Source organism: Cyclopterus lumpus, chromosome 21 (genome assembly GCF_009769545.1).
Source record: "Cyclopterus lumpus isolate fCycLum1 chromosome 21, fCycLum1.pri, whole genome shotgun sequence".
Taxonomy (NCBI): domain Eukaryota; kingdom Metazoa; phylum Chordata; class Actinopteri; order Perciformes; family Cyclopteridae; genus Cyclopterus; species Cyclopterus lumpus.
The window spans coordinates 13157059-13179737 of NC_046986.1; the positions used below are offsets into that span (position 1 = coordinate 13157059).

A 22679-nucleotide genomic window follows, 5' to 3' on the forward strand; every position below is an offset into this window, starting at 1 on the left:
AATTTATGCTAACGCTTTCTATTGATCTTTCCATGGCAACCATCGTGTGTGTGTTGCAGATCTTCCGCTGACGGTCAAATACTTTAAAACTCTTGGCAACTATTTGTTGCAGCCACTTCACTGAATGTCCAAGTGAATGATATTGGCTGAGTTGCTATTTTTTTCATCTGCAGCAGTCGCTGTGAGAGCAGCTGTGATCTACTGGAGGGTGTTTCTTTTTTTCAAAATTGTAATGCATGCTTACTGCTCTGTCAGCACTTACAGCTGAGTACTTGAAATGAGCAATCAATAATCACTCTCTCCTTTCTCACTCCTGCCCTCTCTCCCCATCACTTTCTTTCTCTGCCCCACCTTTGCAGGTAGACACGTCTCAATGGGTGAGACCCACTGATCCAGTCATCCCTCGAGATCCCCACTCCTAACCCCTGTCCTCCTCTGTTGCCCTAAACCTAACCCCCCTTCACTTCAGTCACCATGACTTCCACCAATCAACTGCTGGGTTTGGCTGAGGTGAGCCTGAAGTGTGACCAGGAGATTGAGAGGAGATATGAGATTGTTCCCTCAGTGGTCTGCTCCATGTGCTGCCTCTTTGGCATCATCTACTGCTTCTTCGGTAAGTGAGGATGTAGTCATAGCTTTTACTCATAAGGTTTGTGCTGGTACTAAAATACATGGCAAAATGAGTCCTGTTCAGTCATCAAAGGAATACATCATCATTTTTGGGAAAATTATGTTTTTGTGCCAAGATATAGATGTCTGTACTTCAGCAAAGCTACTATCAGCAGCCAATTAGCTTAACTTAGCTTAGCTTAGTACAAAGACTAAAAACAGGGGGGAAACAGCTAGCCTGGCTCTGTGCAAAGTGTACACAAGTGTCCCAACTAGCACATATAAAGCAAATTAGTTAACACATTGTATAAATATTGTCTAATCCATAAAAGCATAAAGAGGATGTGTCCAAATTACTGCGGCCCGCCAAGAAATATCCTGGTGCAGTTATTTCCCATAGCCCCACGTAACATCACAATAACTTTTGTTTTTCTAAGTGTTAAACAAACAAGATATACCATGTAAATGTAAGGTCATTTTGTTACTCTCAGCTAAATCAACCTTCATAGTCACCGAAACAATTGTGGCATATTGCCCAGCATGTCAAACTATTTGTTTTACATTAGCTTAACAGAATAATGTCAAAATGTATACAAATGTACATCATCCATAAAAAGTCACATGCACAGTGTGATGTTTTGCAAACAAACATAGACTACTCTTTTACAAAAGAGCAAAACTGGATTAGTGAATCTAAAACATAATATATGGACGTCTGCATGAAGCATTCATGACAGACACAAAGGAAACACTTAAGCGGGACATGCAGCTAATATAACTTCCTGTATGTGGAAGCAAATAATTGGAAAGTACAACATGTCGCCTAAGAGCTCTGAAATCTCATTTCCAGTTAATTGAGCTCTGCTGGTCTATGATATTATTGATTTAACAGCAGTACACAGAGGCAGTACACAGAGGTTTTCTTGTTTCAGGCTATGTGAATCAATATTGTAATCTCATTCCTACAGACTAAGCTATTGTGGGGTTGCTATATGTTTGAATGTTTTCTTAGAATTCCATCAAAACCCTAAATATCTGTTCCCTCTCACCCTATGCCAAATTGATGTCATCAGCAGACAAACCAAAACATTGGACTCCCTGCTGTCTGTTACAAAAAAAAAAAAAGGCGCTCCATCTCCCCATTCCAAAGCGTGTTCCCGTTTCTTTCAACTAAATGTTAAAGCTGAACTGCAGAAAAAAAGAAGCATACAGTTTTGCAATTATTCCAAAATACCAGGCCTGGCTGTTTTTTGTGTGTTTTTTTTCACTGTGCCATCAAACACCAGCACATATACTTCATGCATGGGTTCATTTGTTCATTTGTTCATACTTGAGGCTGAATTTTGTGTCCAGTGAGTGCCTCTGTTGGAATGCACCACAGTAATTAAGGGCTCATCCCAATGACTTTGCATGTAAAGTCATTACAGGAATGTGTAATCAATAACTAATTAGAGAGAGATCGGCTGTAATGGAGTTGTTATCATTTCAACTAAAAAGGATGGATTAAAAGTTGTATTTCTTCTTGAGTACAAACTGGAAAAATCACATAACCATGCTCAAATAATGACATTGCATTCAAAATGGTGTATGCATTTTTGTTCAAAGCTACAATATATTTCCTTGGGTTGGCTTACAGGCCTGTCTAATCATTTACTTGCAGCCATTTTCTAGTTAAAGAGGCTGTGGCAGAGATTTTAATCTTGCTGTGGCGGTTTTGCAAGGAATGCAGTCACTCAAGATCAGATTCATGCAAATAGTTTTTTTTATAGTATTTTGCCTTTACTGATTAGTAGACGGTAAAGAGAGACTTGGACTCTCCTCCAATGTAAATGTTGTTATGTTTTAGTTTTCTGTACTTAATTAACACCAACTCTGAAAAGCTTATAGTTGACAAAAACTTCAATTCAGAGAATCACGCTGATTATAACATTTGTTTCATACATGCTTCAATAAAATGAACAGCAAGGTATCGTGTTACAGGATAGAACGGCATCATTGTTTTTCAAATCCTCGGTCCTTCACCATCTATTTCTCTGTTTGTTTGACAGCATACTCAAAAAAGAGAAGAAGATAAAGAGTTGCATTTCCTGCCAGCTCTTGCTGTAAACAAAAACACCTTTCTGCAAACAAGACACAATACATATTGTTGGTGTTGTTCAGAAACTCCACACTCGCATATGAAAGGATATTTCTGCAGTAGGAAATTGAATCTTCCTGCTGATAGAAGAATTTGGTTTAGTTCCAACATCTTGAGAAGAAAACTTTAGCTGTCATTCATTTGATCCAAAAAAACAAGAACAAAGTTGGAGCATGAATGACGTGTGATGTTTTAGTGACAAGATGAATGTAGTGAGAAACAGAGGAAAAGGGGAGACATCCAAGAGCTGGATGAGCCAGAGTGAGCAGATGGGATGGAAGGTTTGATGGCTGGAAGAAAAGTAAGGGAAGCAAAAAGGAACCAAAGAGGAAAAGGAGAGGGAAGGATGCGTCAGAGCACAGTGACCAGAAGATTAAGAGCAGTCAAAAAGAGGCATGCCATTTCAAAATGTATTAAATGATTGATGGAGACTGATATTAAAGAACAATGTGTGACGGCTGCTGACCAAATGAATGTTCAGGTGCTATGCTTTGGAAATGCTTCGGTTACTCCGTATCAGACTATTCATTCAGTGTTATGAGAAAACAGCTGTGAAAAAATGTCACCACACATTTTATTTGAGGGCCTGGTGGCCGAAAGATACCAAGGAAAACACACAGAATTGAGCATAAGGAGGTAAAGAAAGCCAGAAGAAGTGCACCAAATAAATGAGGTATAGTCGAGCGTGGACTGTGGCTTGGCGGAGAGGAGGAGTATTGCTTGGCTCAGCTGTGCAATGCCTGATTACACATAGATAACAATCCGATGTTGGTTGCCATTGAGACAGACAGAGAAAGAAGGAACGGTAGAGCAAACAGAAAGGGAGATGTACATATTAATAAACACAGAAGCAAGGGCCAAGGAGATTGTAACTCTTGATAATTTGAGCTTTTAATGCCGTTGGAATAAAGCACATTAAAATGGTGTTAAACTGGTGAGAGTCAGGCCAAGGACACGAGGGACTATTCGATGGGAAAAGAGAACAAAAAGAATAGGAGAGCAGCTGTTTTATTCAGCAGGCCTGTTGACTAATGAATGTGGATGACCTTTTGTAATAAGATGATTATCATCTTAGCAGCTTCGTAAAGGTTTCTAGAGACGGTTTATCTGCTCATAATGAAGAAATGCTTCCCTCGACCACCACAGACAGGTTGCTGTTTGTTTTGCTTTTCATTATGCATCATCCCTATATGTTCTCTGTTTAGATAAGATAACAGCCTTAATCTTCAAGAACTTTCAAAAGCCATATGCACTTGGTCAGCTACATTGAGAAATATTTTGACTCTAACCATGAAAAAAAGAATAAAATATCAAAGCAGGGATCAAATACACGTGGCTCTTCATAAAACGTTGGAAATTAATTACCTGTCAATGTCGAATTTATTATTCCTTTATATAGCAGTCATAAACCATTTGTAAAAACAATTTATTGTTTGCTACCATCGCAAATTGGACCAGGAAGGAAGTCAACAGGTCAGACTTTTGATTGTTGGGGATCTGCCAGATGAAAAACAAACTAAACTAAAAGATGAAAAAAGGTATTATGGAGAATGCATGGACATCAACCAAAATGGCTTCTTTTGATGGCTTATCTGTAAACCATGTCCATGGTTACAACTTTGAAAGGCTTTATAAAGTACCTCATTATAAAATGGTCCCCAAATCCGCTTTCACCATATATTGGCTTTGTTTTGTGTGTTTAAAAGAAACCAAATCATATCCACAGTGAGGCATAGCATGTACCAGCATGTGTATGCTTGAGATAACCTTACAGTGGTCTGTTTCCCAACTCTCCTGCAGGCTATCGATGCTTTAAGGCCGTATTGTTCCTCACAGGCCTAATGTTTGGCTCAGTGGTCATCTTCATGTTGTGCTACAAGGAGAGAGTGATGGACACTCAGCTGAGTGTAGAGGCATCGGTGGGCATCGGCCTGGGGATCGGGACCCTGTGTGGCCTGGTGACCATGTTGGTCCGCAGCGTGGGACTGTTTATGGTGGGCCTACTGCTGGGCCTGCTGTTAGGAGTGGCTTCACTGGTGGTGAGGAGACACATTTTATTGTGCACTATTTAGATTTATCTCTGTCCAGAATGTCAAGGAAAACAACATATACAATGGGCACCTTAAGATTAGTGATACAAGTGTTGTACTATGATCACACAATGCTTTTTTTGGGCCCAGTCACATCAGAGAGTGGCAAGTGTATCCAGGAGATCCTGTAGAACCCATGTTGAAATGACATTGAAGTGATTCCCACGGCAGTAATGGCAGCTAGCTAGCTAGCTTTCTATTTAGCTTGTCATTTAGGGTGCTGACAAAAAAGTGATCCAACTACAAATCAACAGAGCAGCACTTCAAACGCCTAAGATTATATAATAACTGACTGCAAACCACACCACTATGCAGGCCTTTAGGTCTTCCATTTTAGAAAAAGATGGTGACAATAAGCCATGATGCCAACCTAAATGTCAAAGTTCTTCAGAACTTGGATCAGACAAACTCTAAATCTGGTGATTTAAAACCATAAAAAACAGAAATGAAAACAAATGCCAACTGCCAGCGTACAATTAACCCTGCCCTCTCTCACCAAGGCCATGGAGGAGTTCTACCACCCCAGAACAGTATGGGTTCCTCTGGGTATTCTCCTGGGTTCTGGGACACTATTTGCCGTCCTCACTCTTCAATGGCAGCGCTGTTTCGTCACCCTCTCCACCGCCACCTTCGGCTCTGCCATCATCACCGTCACGGTGGACTACTTTATAGAGCTGTTCGCCTTGGTGCACTACGTCTACGAGAGAATCAGGGTAGGCTCATCTGTGTGTTTCTGTGTCGACTCTTAGTGGCATGGAGAAATACATGCTATTCATTGACTGGAGGCATGTTTTTTTTCCCGTGTGTGAGTAATCTTTATGCTTGTGGGTGGTCATGTTTGATATGTGTGAGGATGAAGTGAAGGAAAGACACGCTAAGTTAAGCTTGGATAATAAATCTTCAATTAGAATGTATGTAATCGTATGATGTACGTGGTATATTGGAATAGAGTCAGCGTCGTACAAATGCAATTGAAAAAAACATTTGTAGATAACATACCCAAAAGGAAATGTCTGTTTTTGAGCTAAACCAGTGAATTAAATAGTTGACATCACTATGCGAAAATCCAATCGGCATAAAACAGTTCATACTGCAACACTTCCTGCAAATGCTTAATCCAAAATCTGTTCCCTCACTTGATCCAAAATCACCCACAGGTGATCTGTTGAGTTGTGATCTGGCATTAAAAATGGCAACAGCATATTATTTGAATCTTTAACATACTTGTCACGTAGTTCAGTGCCCTGTATTGAAGCATCTTAATGTGTTCAGTTCCTCCAGTCCTATATTGAGCTCCTTAATTAAATTTGTCACGGCCTGTATTTGATTTGTAGCACTGCCCTAATCTAATTCTCAACCATTTCTTAAAATGTTCAAAATACCTATCAAACCTCTTTTCATTCACTCAACAGAGAAACAATGAGGTGCTTTCTCATTTGTTTGTTCAGTTTTATTTGACTAAACCTAAAGAATTCTTAATGTAGACACTTGGAGGTCCAGCTGGAGCAACTGTGGTTTATGTTTGTCATACTTTTCAGTGCAGGAACTTTTAAAGAGATAACTTTTAAAGAGGTTTTGAGAAACGGACACAAGTGCCACCATAGTGAGAAGCTAGTTATTTTGCACAAATGAATGGTTTTATTAAAATGAAATTATTCTTCTAAAATTGTAAATGTAATGTTTGCAGGTAGCGCCAAAGAGGCCAGTGTGCTGGTTTACTTGGATCATCTTGGGGGTGTGGCCTGTCCTGTCCCTCCTCGGAGTGCTGATCCAATGGAAAGTCACTGCCGAGGGATTTTCTCACACAGAAGGTGAGTGATCACACACACACACACACACACACACACACACACACACACACACACACACATATCCAGACTCTATTAACCAGGTTCTATAGCTAACTAAGGACACAGATAATGGAGCACCGTGTTTTAGAAACACCATGTTGCCATATTTGTTGATTTTGCATCTTGGCAGCAAGATATACTAGATTTGATTTGATCAAAATGTAATGGAAATCGTGTCACATAATGTCAGAATGTAGATCACTTGAAGAATAGGGTAAAAAATAATTGTTTCAAGAATTGTTAAAGATTTATTAATTACGTGATTTTTTAAAACTGTCTGGCGGTCATGACTAGGTGTACAAAACATGAATACAACATTGGTTCTATAGCCAGAAAAGCATAACATCATATAAGCTCTTACAGTACACTATAACCTGGGACATCCAATTACAATCATTTCGCAAAACAACAGCAACACTGACTTTATAAAAAAACTAGACAGAATATGATTTCTTTTCAAAGAGTATGTAAAAATATGTAGTTGTCACAGTATGGACCACAGGGCTCAGGGGGAAATGGATAAAGCGCTACTGACTGAATGTAGGGGTCAGGTGGTAGAGAAAGGTCCAAAGGACAAATCCTGGACAAAGTGAATAACAGGTTTGGAAAATTCCATGAAAATGCAGTGACCTGGAGGGAAAATTAGAAAATCTGAGGTTGAAGGGACGTGTCTTTACGACATGCCAGAAAATTGTAGCCAGGACTTGAATAAGAACGTAATAAAAGAAAATGTATTCATGAAAATGCACAAACACGCAGCTTTTGAATTACTGCTGAAATAAATCTACAGTCTGACAAAGCTTCTGCTCTAACCTGGAACACACAATGGATTACACTGCTGATCCAAGAGAGGTGGTGCTCACCTCACAGTGTCCGCTCTGGCTTTGTGGCCACAAACACAAGCTCCAGGCAAGTCTGAAGACAAAGCCACCGAACCTGCCATCTGTTATTACGTTTTAGGGCAATGTGGTTCAGGCTGTATCTTGATATAAATATATCTAGGATTCTTAATTGATGGATCTCTCTCTCTTTTAAGATTGAGATTCAGCAACTTGTGAAGAGGTCGAAGCGGAGGCTGGGTTTTTATTTCAGAAAAAAAAAGCCTTGCTTTTCTTTTGATGCAAAAAGGAGACTAGTTGCTGCTACTTTTATGTCTGTGATTGATGTTTTATATATGTATGCACCTTCTGGATCCTTGAGGTTCTTTACAGATCTTAAGGCCCTCACTCACCATGTCCTGTATTGTCTATCCGAATCACTCATGTCCTTATTAAGAAGGCAATTCTTAATCTGCCAGGTACTGTCTCTCCTCTGTGACATATCCGCAAGGCTTACACTTGCTGTCTGTACCCAACGTCTTTCTTGAAATGGGAAAAAGGACTTTAAGGTATTCTGCTCCTCCGGCTTGGAATTTGTTGCGGATTGATTTTACTCCAAAGGAGCTGGAGTCTCTAAGTGTTTACACAAATAGTTTGGTGGAGTTGGAGGAAGGTGCATCAGGTTGTAGATGCTGTAACTGAGCTTGTCTCTGTGTGATCCAGGATGTGATGAACTGAGCCTTTTATTTTTTGGTATACTCATGCTCATCAAAAAAAAACATATCGGCTGCTTTAGAAACTGTGTACTTGAAGTTTCATTAAAGATGAATTCAATTCAGGTTTAAAACAATTTTAATTATCTATATATCTATATAATAGTTTATATATTTTATTTTAACTTTAATCTCAGTGGCTCAATAAGAATGCCAAGTACCTAGAATGATGATGAGGCTTGTTTCAGTCTCAATCTCACAAAGGCCACTACTAACTGATGACATTTTATCAAGATGGACAAATCTATCCTAATCGTATTAACTGTGTGTGTTTGTGTGTGTGAGGTAGAGTCTGAATACACCAACATTAGTGTTGTCAGCAGAACGTGCCTTTGTCAGAGACAGCCTTAATCTGTTCTGAAAGTAACCACAACACAGATGGCAAGATCACACTCAAACACACACACACACGCACACACACGCACACACACTCACGCACACACACACACACACGCACACACACACACACACACACACACACACACACACACACACACAGTGCAGGCAGCCAGCACTCAATACACAGAGCTCGTACACATGAACAGCCTCAGACAGAGGCAGAATAATACGGGGGCAAAGTCTCTCGCTCACTCTTGCACTAACTACACACACATAAACTCGTACACTTGATCTTTGCTGACGTGTGACATGCAGAGTTAAACAGTGTGTTCTAAAAAGTCACACATGAGCTCAAATAATGGGATTAAACAGCAGGCTGTCGTGACTTCCAGTCAGAGGGAGTGGGCAAATAAATAGAGGAAGCTTTCTAGTACTATTTTGAAAAAGACCTGCAAATGAGAAGCCAGAGAAGTATATACAATAAAGGACAACCAAAAAACATTGCTGAATTCATGCATGTGTCTTGCATCCTTATTGCCATATATATGGCCTGTGTTTGGGAATAATAATTAGGGAGAGGCTCTAGCAAGAGAACTATGAATGTTGTTGTAGCTCATTCTGCTTTGTGATAAGAGCCAGGTCAGTAAGGGTCACCATTGTGTCACTTAGAAACCCCTTTAAATGTACCTATGCAGCATGTATCCTTAAATGTAATTAAACATTTTTTATAAAAACGTATTTTCACTTGTCTGACCTGAATGATAGAAAGCACTGTATTGAAAGACAAAGAAGGATGGGGGAAAGGAGAGGGGGGACATTGGGAGCAGGTGTACTGGGGGAAGGGCAGGGGAGGGTAATGAACTGGGGCACAACGCGTAACCAGGGCACCCAAGTGGATCAGTAAGGAAAATCATCTGTCTGTCAGCTGGTTGAGTAAACAAATGAGCTTGCACATGCTCATTTGTATTTTTTTTGTTTGCATGTGATGATGCCGATTGAACACATGCGCATGTACAAGTACCTAATACTTGATTGACATAATGAATTCCCAACCGCCAACGCTGTACCATCATAACCAAATAGTTAACACAAAGCCTTAGCCAAACCTGGAGCTAAACTCTCAAACAGCCTTTTTAAAGAAGTGGGAACTGACCAAAATGTTTTCCCTCGCAAGCCCGAAAGCTCCTATTAGTCCACACAAAGGCAGATGCACAAGGACACACACACACACACAGACACACACACACACACACACACACACACAGTATCATGTCGCCAGAGGGGTTTGGGGTGGGGTGAGCCAAGGAAAAGAAACGGGGGTATCATTAAGCAGTTTCCCTGGCAGATGGGGCCTAGTTAGCTGTCCGCCCGCACAAAGAAACCACAATAGACCTTATAACACTTCCACACCAACCCACACACGCTTTAACTGTGACGCATGCTGTTCATCTTTTATTTATTAGGTTCAGCCCCGTTGTTGTACATGCGGCAACTTTTTGACCTGAACATGAAATATTTCCCCGGCACTATCGCACATTAGCTGAATAAAAAAAAAAATTACAAAACACGCACTACTAAAAATAATCTCATGGGTAATCAATGGACAACGAGACAGAATGGATTTTGGGCATCCTTTGCTGAGATGAGTGTGAAAATAACACAAACACACTCACCCACTCACAATATGTCAGTACATGCTGCAAGGAAAATGATCTGTCTGCCGGAGGATTGATAAGAATGAAGGACATTTATAAATGTACAATGGTGTTTTTATTCTTCTTTTTCCTTTTTGCAGCTTGTACTTACAATAATTCCTCCTAGGGATAGCTAACCATCAGCATTTAAAAGATCATTTAAATATACAAACTATCTGATTGAAGGTTTCTCTTGTTTTTGTTCAGTCTGATTTATTTTAATGTGTCCTCTCCTCTTGACTTAATCAGTTACTTTTGTTTTGGTTCACTATAAATGCTGTATTGTTCTGTCTTTATCATCCTCATGATTATCTGTCATTTCCTCTCTGGTATCTTTGTCTCCAGTGGTGTTGAGTCGACAGCAACGGAGGGTTCAGCTCATGCGGATCCGACAGCGGGAAGATAGGCTGAAAAAGGAGAAGGAGAACAAAAAGAAGAAAAAACGAGAGAACGTGAAGACCACCCACAAACAGAAAGCCCACACCCACCACCACCACCACCACCACCAGCAGTACCATCACCCTGCGGCATCCCACCCTCATCACCAAGCCCAGAGCTCCCAGCCACCTAAAGTCCCCCCTCCTCCTCAGACTGAACCCGGCTACCAGCGCAAGACCAACCCTAAAAGGCGCTTTGATGGAGATGTGCTTTCACCGGTGAGATGAAGGGGCTCCTTATCCTTAAGATGAAATGAGAAAAGTTAGCTTACAGCCAATGTCGGTTAAAATGTAATGCTTTCAAGATAAGCTTTCTGTTAATATTTTCAATGTTTCTTTTTTATGTGTACAAATAACTTAAAACAAGCAAATATCCAGAAACTATATTTTCACTGAAAACGCACAGGCTGTGTGTAAGATATCTTTTGAAATAATGGGTGCATGTACAGATACCAGAGATCCCTTTCAATCTGTTTTCCTTTTTTTCATCAATTTTCTTAGTCATAATTGATATTTTACTTATTCCATATTACACCTTTCAAGGCATGGTTTGACATGTTGGGAAATACTCTTATTTGCTTTCTTTGCCATGAGTTATATGAAAAGATTGATGCCACTCTCATGTCAGTACGTTCAATATGGAACTGGAGCCAGCTGCCAATTAGCTTAGCTTAGCATGTCGATTGGAGACGGTTAGCCTGGCTCTGTGCAATGGTAACAAAATATATGCCTACCTTCAAATTGAATAGACAGACACGAGAATTGTATTGATCTTTTTCTCTGACTCTCAGAAAGAAAGTGAAGTGTACTCTTTCACGGCTGCTGTTTTGCGCACTTTACTGTCTTTACAAATCACAGCATGCGCCCTGCATATTTCTACCCCAACCCTGTATCATCTGTCTGTCCACAGAGCTACATCAAGAGTTTCAGGGACCGACAAACAGACAGACGAGCCTACTCCCACAGTCGAATGATGAGCCGCTCCCGCATGGCTGAACTCGACTACGACTGCGGGTCTCGAGTGCCCCTCACAGCTCCCAGTGGACCCCCAGTTCACATCTGAGACAGGGAAATGAACATGTGTACACCTAACCACACACACATTTACACAAGGCTACTTCAAAACTATTTGTTAGGGATAGAAAACCTAACCCTGTGTGCCAACCTTATCAACTGCCTAATAATCCAACAGGAACGCAATATGTCCCAATTAGGTGGTGATTCCCACATTGGTTTACTTCTCTCAGACTTGTTACAAGTTGTATTTTTTATTTATTTTTTTCTGTTCTGTTCTTTATGACTGGCAAGACACAAGAGCAGCACCTCTTCTTTTGGATGGAGCGAGACGTGATTGCGTGGTCAAATCTCAAACATAGTCATCACATACTGTATTGGACTTCAAACCTGAGTCGTTGTACTGTTCTGGAGATAATGGACCTGTCTGGTGGGTAGTTGATTGAAATATCAACATTTGATTTAAAGATTCTTTAGCCATAAGAAGTAATTTCCACTGGGATTGTAGTGGGGGAAACAATCAAAACACTACTATCTCCACAGGAGGGCTGCACCATTTCAGATTAAACAAAAAGCATCACATGACTTTCATGGAGTAGCACAATCTTCAATAAACCTTCCACAGCATCTTTAGTTCAAGGGAAATCAAGGAGGGAACGATTTGCTTCAAGGATTCCATAATGAGCGCTCAGAGGAATATGACAGGTAAACAACAGAAAACACTGAAACCGAAAGGCAGCTCTTCATCATTTCACCTGGCAGCAAAAGTCTTCTGCTGCTTAAAACTGCAGAACAGGAACTGCTTTTAGTGGTGCATCGGATCAAAGAGTTAACACCGAAGACAATGTTTACGTTATTTCACCCACGAACGCTACATTTTTGCCATTTTCCCCGGGGAATGTGTTTGCTTATCACTCCTTTATTCCTTGATGGACGGCTGTTTTCACCACGGAGCTGACCAGGAGACCCAATACGTACCTCCACCTTTCTTTTGGAAAGCTACTGTGTGTAATTATCCTTGTTGAAGTGTTTCTGAACGCTCACACGTCCCTTTCCCTTTTTATCCAAGAGAAAGTCGACCTTTGTTGAATTTGTCAGCTGTTTCAATATAACGTTAAAGCACAAAGACAAGAAACTGACATTGATCATCCAGGAATTGGACAGTTGAAATGTAGAGTTTGGGGGGGACAATATGAACATGTTAAATATAGTGTGTGTGTGTGCGTGTGTGAGTGTGTGTGTGTGTTTGGACACAGAAGCCCTGTGGTAAGTGATGGATTGCACCACATATTGGCCAAGGAGAGGGGGATTCACTGTATTGTATGCTGTATTGTTTTTCCTCTTTTTGGCCAGTATACCGGTCCTGTTTAAGATATGAATCTTATAATTTGGATGAACTGTTAATAAATGATGAAAAGGAAGAGGAGGAATATAATCTCCTGTAAATGATGAAACATAACGAAAAGATGAAATCATTTGAAAACAGCGCCCTCTCATGTTTACTACTGGACCTTTTTTTTTCTCGAGACTGTTTGTTTTTCGTGTGCATATGTTTGTGTGTTACATGCATTTGCGTGTGTATGTCTTTTGAATTCAAACGTACTCCGAGCATTAATGTTGTTGTACCGAACATCCAGAAAGGTGAAGGAGTTAGATTTGTACGAGCAGTATTTTCAGTACAAAGGAATTATTTGTTTTATTTTAACCTCTTTGGAATTGTGGTATGGTAGTTCCTCACAATAAGATTTTACTTCACAAGGTTTAGATGAACACAAATATTCCACAGTACTGTTCTTACATACGAGATATCTAAATGTGGGCTTGGCACCAGGACCAATCATTCTCACCATAACCCATTACTGCATGAGAATCCTTGTGTAACTGTTTCCAATGTGTCAGTGTTCAGTGTGTCACTGTTGTCATGTGAAAACCTCAGATTTCCATTTAGACTTTTTTGGTCCCAGGGTGCACAAAACACAATCCACAATGGCTGACGGGAGGACCAACCATAGCCTATTCTGCCACAGGATCAACTCTTCTCTTCTTTTTCCCTCCTCTTGACATGCATTATGCTAAGTCACCTTCTATTCTGCTGTGTCATTGTTATGGCAATAATGTTTTGCAGTAGTGGCTGTACAAGTGTGTTTTGGGGTTTTGCTTACACTTCAGTCTGTGTTGGTCTTCTTTTGGGGTTTTACTCTAGTCAACAATGTCTTTTTAACATTTTAGAAAGACAAGATTTTACAAAATGGTCATTCAAAACATTAGCCCTATTTGTAAGTTGGGCCTGAAATTAATTATTAGAAATAAATTGTCAGATATTTATTAGTTTTTTTTCCTTATTTCAGTTTTGTGTGCCCATCGCTACTGGATATTTGTTGGGGAAACACTTGTTGTAGATATTGAACTGTAAATATTTGTTCTTTAATTTTCATGTTTACACCATGACCACTTATGTCATTTATCCAGCAGTTTGGACCTGTTTATAATGTGTATGTCCTATTGGTTTGATTTGGCTGGGTGGTGGATGCACTTGTGTCGTTCTCATCCTGTTTCAACGTGTGATGTTGAAGAGCAAACTGAGCCTCAACTGATCATCAGCAACCATCAGTAATTCAATAATTGCTCCACATTGTGAGAAGAGATGACAATTCATTTTCATACCACCCTGTTTAAATGTGTACAAATCAGCTTATTATTATTATTATTATTATTATTGATAGCATGAATTTATATGGACCTACAATATGATAAACATTGTGATTCTACAATCTAATGGATGTGTTTGTCTCTACTGTTCTTACATTGTGATTTATGTATACAGAGGTGCAATCATGGGGACAAATAACAAATACCCTCCGAAGCACATCAAAAATCATGCGCACCATTACCACAAACACGTTCCTGTCTGCCTAACTTGCACTCTCCTAACCTAGTTGACTTATTTGGTGGCGTTGAGCGAAGCTACACTGCTGCTGCGCTGTACCATCGAGCATTGTCTGACATTCCGCCCAACACTTAGAAAACTGCACAGTTACACGTAAAGGCAGGTGTGGCTTTGTGGCATCAGTGCAGGGCTGAGTGGAGTTACTCAGAGACACACACACACACACACACACACACATATGCTTTTCACGTAAGAGTCACAGTTCTAGCTAAACTGCTAAGCAGCACAAAGGAGCCACATGTAACATTTCCTCAACATATACGTTCACCAGCTGATAGAGGATAGGTCACAGAGGTTAGCTGACTTCATTCGAAGGAAATGGAGGTGGAACATGCTGCACTTCTTTTGTTGTCCTACAATGATTGGGAAGCTGATGGCATTGGCAGCAGTTGCAAAAAAACTGTGACAGAAAGTTCTGATAAAAAAAAGGCTCAACAGCATTGAGATGACTGCCTCTCACTTTCTTTCTCTCTGTGTCTTTGTTCAGCCTCGTCCCTTTTTCTTTGTGTCTGAATAACCTTTTCATTACATTGGTACCCTCTCTCTCTTGTTTTCTCCCTGTACCACTCGCCCGCTCTCGCTCTCATTGTTGCATGCTCATTTATTGTCTGCCCTTGCTGTATTTTTCTTTTCGCTCTCCTCCTCCTTTTTTTTTTTGGTAATCTTTGCTGACATTTTCAGTCCAGTGACTTCAGACACAAACTGCATGGACTATATAATTACTGATGCTGTGCTAATCTGCATCCTGCGAGAAACAAAGCACAGCCGAGGCCAGCTCATTAACCAGCCATTGTTCACTTTCCCTTGCACTGAGATCAGACCTGTTACTGATCATTTCAACCGGGAAGCAACTGCTATTTTCTTTATAAAAGTGAATTAAATGTGAACAGAAGACGGTTATGCTTGGCTGGGAAAGCTAGTATCATTTAAGAAAGCTAAAACAGCTCACGTCAGACGATGAATGCAGTGGGTAGAAGTAGTCCATAAAGGCATGTGCGCTATCTGAAGAATACTAATGAGTAGCTTTAAAATGGAGACTATCTTACACAATACATGTGCTATGTATACTGACGAAAAAAAACGCCAACAGTTTTCTTTTATCACAAAAATCTTTAGAAACTGTCTGAAACAAACGGTGATAACAAATGTCTTTATTTGAGTTTCTGGCCACAGGGAAGCAGCGTAACATGGTCACCCATTCTCATCCAATCAAACACCCGGCGCACGCTTTTGAGCTCCAACTTCAAACATGACTGAGTTCCTTTTCATCAGATGTTTATGTTTCAGACACAACATTTCACTTTGCTTTAATCAGTTACACAAATAACAGCCTTTGCTAATCAAGTTATATATGTGTACATTTGCACAGAAAGACTTGGAATATGTGCAGTGAAAAGTAAACTTTCTGCCGTGCACCTCGAAAACCTCCCCGTGGATAGTGGGCCTACGCAAAGCCTTGTTGTTAATTTAAAACTCTATTCTTCACGTTGAAATATTTTTGCAGACAAGATATACCAAACTCAGATGTTTTTGAGAGAAGGAAAGTAACATGTATATAGCATAAATCTTGGAATGACCATATTTTAAAACCAGGCAAGGTTGGATTTGCTCAAATCATTTTGTCTTTACAATTAAATATGCCTAAATGTTCACCGTTCTGTCTCTAAAAATAGGCTCAGCTTATAAATTATGGTAGGAAAATATCCATTTTTTGTACTATTTGGTATTAATTGGTTATATATCTTCTAACGTTGCCTCGTCGGGTTTACATGATGTCTTGCTGATGCTGTGTGGACTCGCTGACAACCTGAAGAGGAGAAATATAAAACATATTTAAATGAATTACCTACGTTAGAGCATTTTCCATCAACAGTGAAGCAGTTTTTTTTTTGTTTGGAGTGAAGTGCTGTGCATGGGGATGGGAACTGAAAGTGAAGCTTCTTCACGGGAGCCGGTGAGGAGTGTTGAGGTTTACTTATGTGTCTATAAAGAGTTGGCACAAACTACAAGATGTCAGGGATATACAAGGAGTAAGAGACGAGAAATGTTTTTGCAGCTGTGATTTCAAGACATAGATTGCTTTATACTCTCTGTAGGATCCTTTCTGTCATTGCTGTCATAGCAGCATGCGAACGTCAGCCTCTTTTAGGCACGAATCCAAAATCTAGTAGATCCAAAATCTGGTAGTTTGCTTCAGCCAACAGTGAACAGATGATAGTGGGATATTGGAACCAGACTTACAGACTGGGCACTAGCGCCCTGGCTCATTGAATACTTCATCTGGATAAAAATACAACAAATTCAAATGATTCAGTTGGAAAATTATAAATGTCATCTCTTAATAGCTCAAATATATAGGTGCAAACATGGTGTCACAGTATATTGGGCTTTGGGTGTGTTGAGTATCACAGTAATGCAGTGTGTATTGTGTGTGTGCTCAAACCTCTCCATCGCGGGTCTCGATGGTCTTGATGAGAACGGTCTTCTTGGAGTGAACCTCTGAGGAGCGCTGATGCTGGGACTCAGGATTGGTCTCTGAAACAATGCATTCATACAGCTCTTTTATTACTTCATGAACTCACACAATAAGCATTGCTCCACGTACACAATGTGCATTCAGTCAGAAGACAGTATTGATCTAGTTAATTGGCTATGAACAACATGATGACATGCCTTGCACATGAAGTTGACAGCCATGAAACAGTCTGTGGAGCTAGTATTACAAGTGTACTGTTCAAACTCATATTCACCTGCACTCACTGTACCTAATACATCATCTTTAATTACTGCTCACTGTTTTCATTGAAGCAGCCACAAAATGGCTCAAGGGGACACATTGGCAAATATTAATTGCACATTTGGACTATTGATACATTAAGCAAATGGGCTTGTGTGATTATTGATGTGTGGCTTGTTGATGATTGCCCATGTGCATAAATAGCCATGAAGGTTTTTGACATGACATATATCGCCACACAGTGGTTATAATGTGCCACTGCAGGTACGCAACTTGTACTGCCCTCAAAATAGCACCTGCCATATACAGTCACAAGCTATAATTAGTCTTTTCTTTTGTCCCTCATTGACTCATCTGGAATTTAAAATGGATTGCATGGGTATTTATGTGTGACGGGAATAATGTGTACTGTTGCCCCTACCTCTGAATCCAATAGAGGAATAAGTAGACTGGACAGGCCCGGTGGTAGTGATCCTGAAGGAGAAACACATCATTCAGTATCACAAGCCGGTAATAGGAGGGCAATAGAATGTTAGATGGGAAGAGATAAGTCTTAAGCTATCTATCTTCAGCCACATCCAAATGTGAACAGCGCACACACACACACACACACACACACACCTGCTCTCCTCTCCCTCCAGCAGCTTGCGGTAGGTGGCGATTTCAATATCAAGGGCCATCTTCACATTGAGGAGGTCCTGGTACTCTCTCAGGTGACGAGCCATATCATCCTTTAAATCAATACATAATAATTTTGATTATCTGCTTCAACAAACTTCATACCGAGCACATCATCAACAGTAAATTAACCAAAACTGTAAAGCTGTAAAATCACAAACACAGGCAGTGTTCCCACTGGAGGTTTCAGTCAATTAGCTGGAATGGACTGCATAGTCCATGTAAAATCACAAAGCTAATTACCTTCATCTTAGCAATGTCCTCCTCCAGCCGTGTGACACTATCCTGGTAACCAGAAGCCTCGAGGGTCATGCGGTCCTCCATGTCTCTCATCTGGCGCAGCAGAGACTCGTTCTACAAGGAGAACAGATGTATGAAGTTAAAAGTGGAAAACAAAGTGGTCGAACACACAATGAAAGTGAGCGAAAGACAGAAAGTATTTATATGTTTATTAAGAATTTGAACAACACTGAGAGGGACTGCAGGCAATACTCACGGTGCCCTTGAGTGAGTCAATCTCGCAGGTGAAGGACTGTATCTGGTGCCTGTACTCCATGCTCTCCTGCTTGGACTGACGCAGAGCATCATTGTTCTTGTTCACAGCCTGGTTCAGATCAGACACCTGAGGAGAGAGGGGATGAGGTACACAACACAACAGCTGAACCAGACTATATGTGTGTGTGTGTGTGTGTGTGTGTGTGTGTGTGTGTGTGTGTGCGTGTGTGTGTGTGTGTGTGTGTGTGTGTGTGTATGATCATGCCCTACCTTAGACTTGTACCAGTCTTCAGCCTCTGCGATGTTCTTGGCAGCGATGCCCTCATACTGCACACGGATGTCCCTCAGAGCAGAAGTCAGGTCGGGTTTGGACATGTCCATCTGGACCTGCACCTGTGTTTCCTGCATCTGGCCCTGCAGCTCACGGATCTCCTGCAAAGTGACAAGACGATAGAAAAATAAGAAAGGAATTATGACAGGGTTGTGATGAGGAAAACAATTATTTTTTTGTGGGGCACAGACTTAATTTAAGCATTGTCATATATTAACATAGAGGTACACATTATTTTGCAAATAAGCCCAGTACGGCATTATTAAAACAATATTAGAAATCAAGAAAAGCACTGGTTAACATTGTGAAACTAGTAAGCGTTGGTCCCACTCAGCTGTCTTCTGGTCAAACCAAAAGATATAAAAAGCTTTGCATCTGTTCACATGCACACATTCTTTCTCCCTATCTCCCTCACACACACACACACACACACACACACATACACACACACAACAGCTGCCATGCTCTTCTACCAATCGGCAGTTCAGCATTTCTGAGAGGTCAAAGCTGAGGCAGAGCTAACAAAATGACAGGAAGTGTGTCGGCATATGTCTGCGTGTGTAGCTCGGTATGTCTTTTGATGTCTGCTGTGCACAAATGTGTCCATTGCACTTTTTGCACTTGCTTTGCTTAAGACTTATGTATATGCCCAAATAGTTACATTTTGTATTGGGAGAGTGTGGGACTGTGTAAGCGTGCGCAAGAAATATATATCAGTGTGTGTGTGAGCTCTTTGAAGAGCTGTTATATGATAGAGCACACGCCATCCTACTGACATACATAATACATAGACATACTGCAGGTGTGGTGGCCTGCAGAGTTTATAGACATATCAACAGACCTCTTCATGAATCTTCTTGAGGAAGGCAATCTCCTCTTGCAGGCTCTCAATGCGTCTCTCCAGGTCCAGCCTGGCCAGAGTGGCATTGTCAACATCCTGGATACAACACAGAAACAGAACAATTGTAATCATAACTAACAGAAGAGGTGCAAATGTGGAAGGTAAAAAAGAAGCTGATAGGAATAAAGTGGTTGATGGAAGAGTGAAGCAGTGTAAGCATGGAGTATTTACATTTTTACTTCTGGCTTTGGGGATAAGATTTCTCATTTGGGGATAAAATGAGAAATGTTGAGATGTACTGAGATAGAAAGCTGTGATTTTATGGAAATAGAAAACGTACGGCTCTGAAGGCAGAAAGGTTGTTCTCAGCCTCTTCCTTCTGGTGAATCTCCTCCTGCAGTCTGGAGAGAAGAAGGGCAGGAAGGTTGAAATGACTACAAACAAGACAATGGCTTCTTCCCCAAGGACCAATTAATAGAGAAATAAACTAGTTATACATCTCATTTCTTCAGCCTTTTGCCCTCTGTACTTTTCAGCTTATAATATTAGAACTGACTAGACAATGGCACATTTATTTGTGTCCATATCCACACATACCAAACCAAGTCTTCACCCAGAAATGTAAATGATCTACACTAGATAATATAGATTTTACATTATGGGGATGTGCATTTTGTTCCCAAAAGGAAGGTGAGATCCCCAGAATGTGACAGATGTATGTCCTTGAGCACACACACACACACACACACACACACACACACACACACACACGCACACACACACACGCACATTTTCTTTTTGAGTCCTAACGCTGTGATGCAGCTGCTGCCACGCTGTCAGTCAGAAGGGTAACAGTGAGAAAGGAACAGAGAGGTGTGCCCTTGTGGTGCTGTCTCTCAAATTAGCATTTCATTTTGCCCCCTGAACAACTGGAAAATGTAGAAAGAAATGCATGCATGTAACATATGCATTTTACAAACTGCAAAGGTGCCTCTAAAGGTTTCTAAAGTCACTGATTCCAAGTGAGTTAAATGTTAATTAAATGCAGTATCTTGTTTTTGTTCCTGTTTTCAGCGTGTGTATATATATATATATATATATATATATATATATATATATATATATATATATATATATATATATATACATATGCAGCTATATGTAGCTGTGTTTCTAGGAATGTGTGTGCATGTGTGACTGCATTGTAACTGTTGACAGGCAGGGGGTCTCTGTGTGTATTTTGATCTCAGGGAGAGCAGCAGGTGCTTTAGCAAGCTTCACTCAATGCTGCAGGCAACAATTTAAAAATGGCTGATGGAAAGAAAGTGAAAAGTTTTTATCTTAGTTTTACATTCACCATTCACAAACATAACCGTCTGTGTGTGTTCATCTGTCATTTTTGTCTGTCTACTTCTATTTCTGCTAAAACGTTCTCTCTCTCTCCTCTCTCTCTCTCTCTGGAAATGTCTTTAATGCTACATGCTTTGGATCTTCTCCCTTCTCCTGCTTTCCATGTCTCCCCATTTTTTCTTCTATATAAACATCCAGTCAACCTGTTTTTCTAATGTAGACAAGCAGTAGGCAACCTGTGGGCCGAGACCCCGCAAGAAAAAAAAGTTGAAGGGTCATTACATGATGAACGTGAAAATATTTACAATATTTCTGTTACACCTATTTTATGAAAGACGGATATCACTATTTGATTATACTGCTCATTACAGTCACATGAAGACATTTTTACTACCCAATAATAGAAGTGCAATGTAACCGGGGACTGTGTAAACTATTCAGTTGTTGTTTATTTTTCTGAAACATCGGCCTCTTCCTCACTCAGCTTTCTGGAACATACCGTTAAAACAATAAGCCGCATAAGCGACATGCATTCTTCCTTCTGCCCTTTTTCCTCATTCGTTGACAACATTGTCAACCAATGTTGTCCATTGGTACTAGTCATTCGTTCGATCCGCTCATTCCTGTAACCTACCTGTGCTTCAGCTTCTGCAGGTCATCAGCCAGGTTGTCTCTGTCAACCTCCACTCGGGCGCGCTGGTTGGAGAGGGCCTCAATCTGCCTCCTCAGCTCCCTCATTTCCTCCTCGTATATCTCAGCCACGCGACCGGGCCCCTCGCGGCCCTTCAGCGTCTCAATCTCCACCGTCAGCGCTGCATTCTGCTGCTCCAGGAAACGCACCTTCTCGATGTAGCTGGCGAAGCGATCATTAAGGTGCTGAAGCTCGGCCTTCTCATTGGTCCTTGTGTTGAGGAAGTCCTGGTTCATGGCATCGGCCAGGTTGAAGTCAAGTTTCTCGCCAGAATAGTTGCGCATGGCTGAAGAGGAGCCGAACCCTGCTCCCCCAGCACCAGAGGACAACCGGTAAGAATAGGAGGGACTAGCGTTGTTCTTAACTTCATAGACTCTGGAAGACATGCGGCTTGCAGAGGAGCTGCGGCCACCACCACCACCACCTCCAGATGAGAAGACGGAAGACATTGGGGTTGACCCGACGCCAGAGCCGAAGGTGCGACGGTACGAGGAGGCCGTCTGGGCCGAAGATGAATAAGACTTGCTCATGGCTGGTTGACTGTTTGGTTATCTTGTGGTCTTGATGGAGGTGCTGAGACCCAACTGTACTCCTGGGCAACTGGGAGAGAAGCGAAGTGAAGAAATGCCAGACACTGAGCGCAGCTATTTGTAGATTTACCAAAACTACTCCCACCCCAACCCCTCCTGTCCGTCCTCCCTCGGTCTCCATTCGCCCTGTTTTTAATCCCACAGCTCCTCCCCTCCCAATCTTCCTTCAATTGGTCACATTGCAATTATTTCAAATCCAGGCCTCAACCTGAGGAAAGATCACAGTCGACCCATTGTGGAAGATGGCTAGGAAGGGAA

At 41.0% G+C, this 22679-nt stretch overlaps 2 protein-coding genes across 2 annotated transcripts; one reads left to right on the forward strand and one right to left on the reverse strand.

The window, feature by feature from the left end:
- Positions 1-474: 474 nt before the first annotated feature.
- On the forward strand, positions 475-11810 carry tmem198a (transmembrane protein 198a). Its single transcript, XM_034561418.1, has 6 exons — positions 475-613; positions 4547-4785; positions 5337-5549; positions 6524-6647; positions 10656-10966; positions 11658-11810. Exons 1-6 carry the CDS (start codon positions 475-477, stop codon positions 11808-11810), a joined length of 1179 nt encoding a protein of 392 aa, XP_034417309.1.
- A 4640-nt stretch (positions 11811-16450) lies between these two features.
- On the reverse strand, positions 16451-22361 carry desma (desmin a). Its single transcript, XM_034561419.1, has 10 exons — positions 21775-22361; positions 20131-20191; positions 19791-19886; positions 18889-19050; positions 18620-18745; positions 18367-18477; positions 18067-18176; positions 17867-17919; positions 17152-17243; positions 16451-16515 (listed from the first exon to the last, which is right to left on the reverse strand). The coding sequence occupies exons 1-10, from the start codon at positions 22359-22361 to the stop codon at positions 16474-16476; spliced, it is 1440 nt and encodes a 479-aa protein (XP_034417310.1). The 3' UTR covers positions 16451-16473.
- Positions 22362-22679: the final 318 nt, after the last annotated feature.